The sequence below is a fragment of the Nesoenas mayeri genome, assembly GCF_963082525.1.
Source record: "Nesoenas mayeri genome assembly, chromosome: 5".
NCBI lineage: Eukaryota > Metazoa > Chordata > Aves > Columbiformes > Columbidae > Nesoenas > Nesoenas mayeri.
Window position 1 is genome coordinate 3657448 of NC_137548.1, and position 11589 is coordinate 3669036.

The window sequence follows — 11589 nt, forward strand, 5'->3', positions numbered from 1 at the left end:
CCTGCTTTCCCCCCCTCCCCGCCCCGCTTTCAAAATGAAGCAGAGTTATTGCAGCCTAATGTGACTACTTTAGAGCAAAATGCAAATGAACAGATTCGGTAATGTCTTCAAACAGACTGAACTCAGTGTTGGTTTATTATAGGGAAAAGAGGGGGGGGAAATATATATATATATATATATGATCAATTAGCCAGAGTTGACGGAAGATACTCTTCTAAAAGCAAAATAATACTCAAGTATCTTCCTTTCTTCTCTTCTCCCCTAAAACTTTGTGACTAGTTACTAAGCATAAAACCTTTTGAAACAGTCGAGACCTTTGCACCGTGCTACAACAGCGATAATCTGCGATAATCTGCAATCTGGAAAAATCCAAACACATCCTGTAAGGAGATTCCTCCTTCCCTAAATATTGCAATATTTTGTTTTGCCATGATGGTCAAGGGGGCATCAGCACATCAGGCTGAAGGGTTAATCTCCCATCCCTCCATCGTCCCCAAACTGTGCCCCAAAAAAACGAGTCAGACTACCTGGGGACAACTCCTGGTCCAGCAAACACACGTAGACAACTTTTCCCATCACCGGTTAATTTTTGGGGGGCATCAGCCACGAGGTCCCTTTGGAGATGGCCATGAAGGTGACCGACCCTTCTGATGCTCCAACACATCTGGTCTTTATCAGAGAACCTTCCCATGAGAGCTCCAGGACACATAACATAGGAGCAAGAAACCTCAGCGCCATTTCCAAAACACCTTGATGCTTTCTAAACGATCACATCATTTTGATGATTTAATTATTCAACATGCCTACCGCTCCTTTTTGTTGGCGACAGGAGTTGGCTCCAGTTTTCACGTACAGCTCAGAAGGTTTGTGGGGCAGAGAATATACATATATATATATATATATATATATATATATATATCTTTATATACATAAGTCCAAAACTTAACATGATACCCAGAACAGCAAACCGAAGAGACATGAACAGCTTAATTTAATGCAACATCTTCCCTTTTTTCAAAAACCTGAGTGCAACTCAGCCGGAATAAAGCTGGTAAAAACTTACTAGAAGCACTTGGGCAATGACACTTTCTACGCTGCTACTGCCCCTGCAATAAATTAGCTTTGTATATTTAGATACAGCAAAACAGCCAAGCTATGAAAGGTATATACCAAAAAATAATGCACTTAAAAGCAGGGGAAAGCATCTTATTGCTCTTTGCAACAGCGAATGCAAAAAATGCACCATCTGTGCAAAAAAATGACACTCTGGCCATCATATTATAAGAAGATAATTGGTTTACTTTGTAAACTTGCTATGCTTTGCCTCCCACAGTAAAACAAATAAAACAGTTGTTTAAAGCAACAATCCTATAGCCGCACTTGCTGCATCCTAAAAACACAAAGCTGCTCCCCGCCCTGTTTCAAAGCAAAGATGAATTATTTGAGTTACAAGCAGTCTGAGAAAACTCTTTGTAAATGCCATTTTACGACAATTACAAGCAATTTATTAAGACTGTGTGGAGGTGGGGGGGGGGAAACTATATTTGAGAATGAATTCGAAGGGGTAAACGGCTCATTCGGCGATAGTCTGGATTATTGACAAAAGGGTTTTTTGCATCGCTGTGGTTCAACTTTGTTTTAAAGAGCACAATCCAGGCTTAAAAACATATAATAGAATGAGTAACGTAATAAAATGAATAAAGAAACAAGATGCTGGGGTTGCTGCCCATGGGCTGCGTGGAGTCATCACCTGGCAGAGGAGAAATCTGTTCGAGGAATAAATTCGATCCTAATCCCGCACACGCTGTAATATCCCAAACAGCACCCGGCTGCAGGGGGAACCGCCGGTAAAAGAAATTGTCCTTATCTGCCAAGGAATAAACTTGGGAAATGCTTCTTAAACAAACAAAAAGAAAGAAGAGTCAATGGGAGGGGGGGGGAATAAAAAAAGGGAGATATTTACTGTATTGGGAGGCACAGAAAATAACCCGGCGAGGGTAAACAGCAAAGCCGGTGGGGAGAAAAGAAAAGGTTTTTAGAGGTTAAGTTCAGGTCAGACGACAAATGAAATTGTAACAACCCAACTGACATTGTATAATGTCTTCTTCCCCGCGATCAATAGGGCAGCGTCAGCCCCATTTCCATAGAGATGGGTTCCTCCCGCCGCTGCTCGAGGAGCGAGATTTGCTCCCCACGGATGCCGAACTTCAGCAATTATTTGTCCGCCTAACATCTACATATTCTCATATTAACGGCCACGTTTCGGGCGGCACGAGGAGCGGGGGCTTTATTGTTTTGCCCCGGTCACCCCACCAGCTAAATTTGAATTAAATCATAAATACCGGGGGGATTTGATAGACCGGTTTAGGTCCTTTGTGAGTAGGGACAAGTCCGGTTAAAACCAAAATACATCGCCTTCAGATAGTTACAGCTTTCACATATACAGTGCCAATAAACACTTGCCCAATTTTTTAATTTTAAATTAGATGGTAATAGAAAGAAAAAGCTTTTTTTTGTTAAATAAATGTCATAAAAAATAAATCAATTTTAAGGTGCTTAAAAGGAAAAACATAACACTGTAATTTGGCAATAAAACTGATCCACGCTACCTAACAATTCATTTCCAAAAATCAATCGCTGCTATGCTGAATAATTGATCCTGTCAGCGCCTCGTATCTACCAAATAATTTTCTATAAGTCCTAATAGCTTCTATCATCTCTCCGTTCCAGGTTTTCCGTTCTTTCACACAAGTTTTAAATCTGACAGAAGTAACAGTTTCCAAATCCAATTAAACAAAAACAATTTAAAAATATCGAACTTCTAGAAGTGTAATAATAATTCCCAAATTTAGCCTGTGATTCCTCTCCAGCATCCCTCGTTTTCTAAAGCGATGATCGCATCGTTTCATAGGCACAAAACAGGCACATAAGGAAAGGTCAGGTTGGTGTTTAAAAAGCAGGATGGATCTTCATAGTGATTGTAATAACAGGAACAATCATAATTAAAAAATATAATCAGAACCCAATATATATAATATTTAGCAACTCCTCGCAGCAGTTTTTAATAGAATGAAAAGAAGTTTTGCTCTAAGGCTGCGCCTGGCACTGTGAGGGCAGCGCCGCTTCCAGCTCCCCAAATACAGTATAAAATACAGGATATTAAATTAAATAATGCCGGCTTAATTACAGGTATTACCCAACAGTAAAAGCAATCATTTTAAACGCCTATAGGAATATTCAGGAATTACTTAAGCTATTCCAGTGGGTGTGATTTGGAGCTGATGCACTGAAAGGGGATGTAGAAAAAGCGACTCTGCGGCAGAGGGAGATGCAGCCGGACAGACGGACTCCACAGACTGAAGTTTAAATGATCTCAGGGATCTGGGGCTGTGGTCTGTCCCCCCCCCCCATTTATTCCTATTTATTTCTCAGAGAACAAGTGAAACTTAGAAGGTTTTCCCAAGTGGCAACGCAGCTCTGGCAACGGGTGGGTGAAAGGGGCTATTGTCACAATAATCTCAGTAAGGAAGAGCCCCGTCTCATCCCAAAGCGCTCCGATATCATTTCGGATTTTCACTCTTTACAGCCCAGAACCGTGCCCTATTTTCCCCGCAAAAAAAGAACATCAGAAATTGTTTGTCCGTGTTGCGATAATCCTCTCAAATATGGGTCAGGTTGAGGTTAAGAGCAGCCAGAACTCGCACATCAAAGAGGAGCGGGGTTAAAAAACACCCCCATAATAAAACCACGCGTGCAAATCCTGATTGTTCCCTTTTCTCCCAAGGTTAGAGGTCTGGAAAAAGCGGATGGGCTTGGGCCGGTGTCCCCCCATGCCGGGGGACGGCACCAACGAGGATGCTCGCCCTGGTCCGTGGGTACCACGGGCAGGCAACTGCCCATCCGCCCCCGCCGGGAGCCGCGATTAAACCGAGTTCACGCTTTCCCGATAAGGTGAAGCTCATCCTGTTAATTTAAACAGACCATCTGCATCTTTCGAGAACGACAAACTTCATTAGTTCTGGTTAGTTAAGCCGAGCGGTGATTTGTGATAATGAGCCCGAACAACCTGTCACGTCTGCACGAGCGAAAGGGCGCACTTTTTATTATGACTATTATTATTATTTAACAGAAAGAAAAAAATTAAAAGGAGCGAGCTTTTGTGCAGGAAAGAAGGTCAAATTCAGAATAAACTGCTGTTAGGTTAATCAGAGGAACTAATTACAGCTGGAAAGGGAGAAAGGCTAGAGGGGAACAGAGGGAACCGTCGGAAACGTCCCGAGCCGGCGGGGAAAAGCCCGGCCAAGGAGATAACACCCCCCAATGACTTTACCTGAAAACCGTGTAAAAAAGCAAAGAGGCAGCAGCTGCTCCCAAGAAGCCGCAGAGGAGATGGACTCGGCGGGCGGGGGAGCCCAGGGGCAGCACCCCCAGCGCCAGTTTGGCCAGCAGCGTGAACAGGGGGTAACCGGGAGGGTGCGCGACCTACGGACAGAGCGATAACGGGGCTGAAAAGGGGCGAAATTCTATTAAATCAGGAGAAAAAATATATAAGCCAGGGGTGGGGGGAGGTCTCTGAGGGTCACCTCTCATCCTTTTGTACCAATTTTAACTCTGCAAATATATATATATATATATATATTTATTTTCCTTAGTGGATTTGGCTCCACGTCTCGCCCATAATAATGAGGCGGCGAGAAAAGGAGGTGCCACGTTTCATTAGCGCGCCTTAAAGGGCTCCTTGTTTGGGTTCACAGTATATTAGGGTCATTCAAAAGGCTGTTTTTTCCAGCTTCTCGACTATTTTATTGGTTAGCAAGTTGAAAGACCACACTGCTATCGGATTACCACCGCACTGACAGTCCTAAGGTCTTGCCTAAAGGGATCATGCACCATAATAAAGTTTATTAAATAATAAAACTTATTAAAATTGTTAACCCGATTTATTTTATTCTCCCCAGCTTATACAAAATTTGGGTTGATAATAAGCCAGCTACTGTATATACAGTAAAGCCTTTGCTTTATAATTTAGTTTAATTGGATTTAAAACTTGAAGTAAATTGTCGCGTGCTGTACTTATAAGTTAGTAAAAACTGTGGTTTGAAAATAAATTAATCTACTTTACTCCATGCTTAATTAAACTTCCTTAATTCCTAAAACTGTTAATGAGAGCATTGATTAAACAATAAAACTAATACTTACTCCAAGCTCATATGCGGCTGTGATCAGCTCCCCTGTGAAAAAATAATGTAAAACCAATAATTACTATTAGGAAATGACACTCCTCCAAAGTTTTCAAAATCCAAATGCTTGCATTGGGGTTTTGCATTAATTTGACTGGATAAAACTGTAAATCTGTAGAGATTTAGCAGCATGAAATTTTCTAAGAATATTTTCTCCCTCTGATGTCATTGCACAAAATATCTTTTGTGTGTTTTCGCGAGACTTTTATGAACAGATAAGTAAAAATATAGGTAGGCTCGGGTAAAGAATGGCCCGAGATGTTCACAACGCAGGCATTTGTGCATGTGTGTTTTTCATTTAAACCCAATTGACTCAATAACTTTCAAGCACTACAGTTTGCAGCGCTTAAGCTGCATTGTCTCTAAAACAACACGGTTGTTTCTCATTAAAAACCCCGCAGCTTTATAGTTTTAATAGAGGGGGAAAATATAATCACCGATCGTGCAAATCTGCATCTACATATCTGGGAACGCCGCTCTCCAATAACATTCAATTAATTCTTGCAGCTTTTGCTTCGCAAGTAACTTTTGTACCTGTCAGCCGCTCCCATTAGAAACACCATTTACATTTTGCATTTCATTTGCCTTTTATGCCAGGACAAATTACCGCCACAAAAAGATCCACGTTAGCCTAATAGTTAATAATACTTGGCATTTTTAGAGCGCTTGACACTGAAGCATTTTGCAATGCTCCTGAGCGGTGTATATTAAACATATTCAATAGGCACAACACATTCGAGGACGAAGGACACAACCAAGAGGGGGGACGGAATTAAAAATTATGGCTGATTTTCGTTCTTTCCCTCAAATTTCATGATGCAGTTTTGCAGAGTCTGGTCTTACTAGTCCAGCTCATTTTACAATGGTCGTGGTAGCTTTGTCCCATGGTAAAGACACAAAGCAAAGGGTAGTGTTGGCTTTAAACGCTAAATTAATGATATTTTAAACTTCCGCATGTTATTATATGCTTACCATCCAACGCAAAGGAGAAGGATTGTACAAATGGCACCTTTAAATCTCAACGCTCAGTAAATAAGATATTTAAAAAGTGAAATACAAGTTTCAACCTATTGCGAGACGGCCCCAAAAAAGCGAATGCAATGGGAAAACCACCCAAACTGAGCCCTTTAGTGTTCAGCAGCTCCAGGGCTGGGAAGCAACTGATCTCCCCACATGCAGCAAAAAATGATGCTCATAAAGAAAATCCTAATTTGGGGGTTCCCCAGGGGTTAAGGGTGGATGCCCATCGCATCATGGGAATGCTCCCAAGCCATGCATGGCTCCATCTTCATTAAAGTCCCTTTGGGATACAGCAAAAATTGGAACTAAAATGGCTAAAGATTAAGTTCACACACGTTGCTACAATATCGGTTCACATCACAGGTGAGAATAACCGCAAAGCCATACAGACACAAACCAACCAGAAGAAATAATAAAGTACCGGTGGATGCCATTGGGAAGCTTTGAAAGCCAACGGCACAACTATGACATGTAAAGATTAAGGACGAAAAAGTAAGAAAACTTGTAAAAATCAGTTCACAAAACACCCACCACTTCAGGTCAGGTTAATTCTCCATCGCCACCCATATAACCCAAGCATCACTTACAGCCTCTGTGGGCAATATATAAGTGACAATATGGGCTAAATAAGTGCTGAGCACTATTATTAAGTGACAAAACACAGGGAGGAAGACTACAGCACCCACAGACTTGATTTCAATATATTTCTCATGAGAGAAAACGACCTTCAGAGTCTTCAGACACCGGCTCAAATTGAGGAGTTTATTCCTGCATCATCTTGGTCTAAATAAGTTTCTGACTGTCCAGTTTGATTCCTCACTAAAGGTGTTCGGGCAACAGGCCTCAAAATGGATTTATCCCCAGCAAAGTTGGGAGCTGATATCTGGAACATCAGTAGGAAGGTTTAGGGTTTCTTTTTAACTTGAGTTTATTTGATCTTTTTTTAAGTTCCTTTAACATCCGTGGACGTTTCCAAATTAGCTCTAAAATTCATTCTCTCCTTTCTTTATTATAACACTTAGTAACACGGGAAAGCTGCCGATGAAAGCACCTATTGCCTTTGACATTTTCAAACTACTGCAAACTTCAGGAACAATTAAAAACATACATGGATTGCTAAAAAAAAAATAAAAAATATATATATAGGCTCCCTGCCTGAAAACAGATCCAGCAAAGCACCTTTTTACTCACACAAGGAGCTTCAGCGCTTTTGATGGCACAAGTTGGAGCCCCGTTAACCAGGGACATGCAGGGACCATCATGGGGACTTTGGGCAGCACTGGAGCATCCCATGGGAATTGGGGAAATAACCCAAAAATAAACCAAACGGGGAGATGTGGAGCAAGGTCATGGGCTAACCAAGGGACACTGTGTTGAGAGGTTTCCTCTAATGTAATTCCCTGTTAAAGCATCCAGCCCCCAATCCGCCCACTCCTGGGACACCTCTGCTGCACCCCCGTTTGCAGTATGTTCCCCATTAGTGTCCTTGGTATTATTATATATATGCTTGCATTTCTATATATGCAGCTGCCAGGCTGGGAAGAATCAGATGCCTCCAGAAATTAGGGAAAGAGTAATTCCCCCTCCCGCCCCCAAAATGGGATAAAATGAGCACAATAACCCATGGAAAGAGGGGTGAACCCATTCCCGCGCTGCCAGGACCTACGGGGGTAATTCACATCAAGCAAGGAATGAATCCCAGTGCCGATTCATCACCTCATTGGGAGAACGCACATCCACTTTGTCAAGGGTGCTAATGGTTATTTGCATCCTGGAGGCAAAACCCAGGCTCAAATACAATACAAAAACAGGTTGCCGAGGCTTCATGCAGCACAAAAAGCACAGAGTGCAGGCACCCTGCATGTTCATAGAGATGCGTTTCCCATCGGGGAGGACTTTAAAAGACAAAATGGCAATAATGGTAAATATATCAATGATCATGTATTAACTAATATGACCAGAAGGAGTAAATCCAGCCCGTTTACACACTTGGGAGACGAAGTAAAGGCCATTGGGGTGCTAGTCCAGCTGGGACACGCACACCTCGTGTGGAGTGGGGGCTGCAAGCTCTATGGAGAAGGGATTTATAAAGTAATTCTTTTAATATAGCTCTGACAACAGGGTCCCTCTGATCCAAACACAGGAACAGGGAAAGCGGACAAGTTTGCACCAGTGTCCGCCTACGTACCAAAATCCCTGCTCTGAGAGCCAGATAATCAGGATGAGGTTTATGTCATGAAACCAGCTCTGTCCTGTTATCTTTAAATCAAATAACCCTCATTAGAATCACTGCTCAATGTCACATTTGTGTGTGAAGAGTTGCACTGAATAAAGGCTAGACAAAACCATCCTGCTCTTACCAAGCAGCACTGTCTTTCATGCAACTTTAAACAAAATCTAACAGAACATTTTAAAGAGTTGGAGTTAAAACATGTATCCCCCTCTCCATGCATACCGAAGCTATAAAATAAATGCATGTATTAAAAGTCCATTTATTTACAGGGAATTTAAGGCACAGCTTGGATCCCAAACCAGCCATGGCCAAGAGTTGGACAGACCCACTCAGTGCTCATCTGGGATACAAAAGAAGGAAAGCATAATGGGTACCTTCTCCACCAAAAAAACCTAAAATAAATCAAAGCAACCCTTACAAAATCCAAGCCCTCCTATCCCCAAATCACAGCTGTACACATGCTGCAAAAGCAAAGTACTTTTTAAGCAAGGCCAGAATAAACCAACAAAACTGCAGAAGGACCAAACAGGAGAATTTTGTCCTGTTTGGGATAGTTCGTCACTTTTGTCAAGTTGCAGTTTCAGAGACACAGATCCAGAGATTTCAATGTGGCCACACAGACCAGAGAAAGCAACGGCCCGAAACCCAATCATACAATCACTTAGGCTGGAAAAGACCTTTCAAATCATCCCACATCTGGCAGGACAGCACATCTGCTGCAGGGCCCTGAGGGGGACAAGCGCCCCCGAGGTGTGACTGTGTATGGGGTGGGCACCCTATGGGGGTGGCAGTGCCCCAGCTCTGGGGGTGTGCGCTCCGAAATAGGGTGTTGTGGGGAAAATGCTCTATGGGGGGGTTGCATTGTGCCAGCCCCTATGGGGGTGAGCACCCCATAGGGTGACTGCTGCACAGCAGTGCCTGTGGGGCAAGGAACCCTATGGGAGGACAGTAACACACCGGCACCTATGGAATGAGGAACCCTATGGGGCAACAGCAACCCTATGGTGTGAGCAACCCTGTGGGGTGACAGCAATCACACAGGGTGATTGTAAATACACCAGCCACTATGGAATAAGCAATCCTATAGGGTGACAACAACCATATGGGGTGACAGCAGCACATGAGCCCATATGGAGTCAGCAACTCTACAGGGTGACAGCAATCCTATGGGGTCACAGGAACCCTATGGGGTGACAGCAATGCATCATGAGCAATGCTATAGGGTGACAGCAACCCCATGGAACAAGCAACCCTGTGGGGTGACAGGAATACCATGGAGTGAAGCAACCCTATGGGGTGATGGCAATGCAAGAGCCCCTATGGGGTGACAATAACCATATGGGGTGACAGTAATGCAAGAACTCCTATGGGGTGACAGTAATGCAAGAGCCCCTATGGGGTGACAATAACCATATGGGGTGACAGCAATGCACCAGTCGCTACAGAGTGAGCAACCTATAGCACTACAGGCACTACAGAATGAGAATCGCTATATGATGAGTGCGATGCACCAGCCCCGAACGGCTCAATCCTCCACCACCCCCCGCGAAGGGTAACCGCGATGCACCAGCCACTACGGAGCGCGGGTGTCCCCACGCCCCCGCCCCAGGGGGTGCCCCACCGCCCCTCCCCGTCTCTCGGGCGGGCTGGCGGCGCTGGTACGTTACCCGCATCCCCGCCGGGCAGGGCGGGCGGCAGCGTGACCGTGTACAGAGCGGCCACGGCAGCGCCCAGCGCCCCGGCAGCGCCGCCCGCCCCGGCCCCGCTCCCGGCCCCCGCGCCCATGTGCGCCTCCGCGTCCGCCACTTCCGGGTTCGGCAGCGCAGCGGGCGGGCCGTGCCACTTCTCAGTCCCACGGGGGGACGACGCTCCGCTTCGCCCGCCTTCTCGCTCCTCCCGAGCAGGCTCTCTGGAGCGCCCGTTATTAACAGCGCTCAGATAGGGAATAGGCAGCTGCCGCCGTCTTGCTGGGGCGATTAAGCTCCGCCTCCCGCCCTCTTTCTTCCCCCTGCCGAGAGGACTTGGTACAGCCAGAGTGGGAGGGGCGGAGGGGCGCCCCTCGGTGAGTGCGGCCGAGCGGCCGGGCGGCACCACCGCGGGGCGGGGGAGGACACGGGGCGGAACCACCGCGCAGCGGCGGGGGGGGTCGCGGGAGCGGGACGGGACCGCGGCGGCGTTTGCAGCGCAGGGATGTGACTGTGCCTCGGTGCCCGTGGGCCGCGCTGGGCCCGGGGCCTCCTGGAGAATCAACTTTTAAATGTGTTTTAAATACCGCTGTGTGACATTCATGTACAAACATACAATCATGGAATCGCTTCAGTTGGAAGTGACCCCTCAAGATCATCGAGTCCAACCGTTAACCCACCCCATGTCCCTGAGACCCTCATCTATTCAACCCCCTCCAGGGATGGTGACTCCACCAGTGCCCTGGGCAGCCTGTTCCAATGCCCCACAGCCCTTTGGGGAAGAAATTGTTCCCCAGATCTATCTAAATGGTGCAACTTCACAGTATCACAGTATGTTTGGGATTGGAAGGGACCTCAAAAGATCATCCAGTCCAATCCCCCTGCTGGAGCAGGAACGCCCAGGTGAGGTCGCACAGGAACATGTCCAGGTGGGTCTTGAATGTCTCCAGAGAAGGAGACTCCACAACCCCCCTGGGCAGCCTGGGCCAGGCTCTGCCACCCTCACTGAGAAGAAGTTTTTTCTCAAATTTAAGTGGAACCTCTTGTGTTCCAGCTTGATCCCATTACCCCTTGTCCTATCATTGTTTGCCAACGAGAAGAGCCTGGCTCCATCCTCATGGCACTCACCTTTATATATTTATAAACATTAATAAGGTCACCCCTCAGTCTCCTCTTCTCCAAACTAAAGAGCCCCAGCTCCCTCAGCCTTTCCTCATAAGGGAGATGCTCCACTCCCTTCAGCATCTTTGTTGCCCTTGAGACCCCTTGAGACCATTTCCTCTGGTCCTATTGCTTGTTACTTGGGAAAAGAGATCAACCCCCTGGCTCCAAGCTCCTTTCAGGCAGTTCAGAGATCAGAAGGTCTCCCCTCAGCTCCTGTTCTCCAGCTGAACCCCCCAGGTCCCTCAGC

At 45.6% G+C, this 11589-nt stretch overlaps 1 protein-coding gene across 1 annotated transcript in view; it reads right to left on the bottom strand.

Moving 5' to 3' along the window:
• The window catches only part of TMEM260 (transmembrane protein 260), a gene marked incomplete at both ends in the record, with an annotated part of 37896 nt that extends 27618 nt beyond the window's left edge, over positions 1–10278 (bottom strand). The window contains 3 exons of the mRNA XM_080345877.1: positions 4331–4482; positions 5200–5231; positions 10161–10278. Coding sequence (XP_080202003.1) covers positions 4331–4482; positions 5200–5231; positions 10161–10278 — 302 coding nt within the window. The remainder of the gene's footprint in view (positions 1–4330; positions 4483–5199; positions 5232–10160) is intronic.
• Between the last annotated feature and the right edge of the window lie 1311 nt (positions 10279–11589).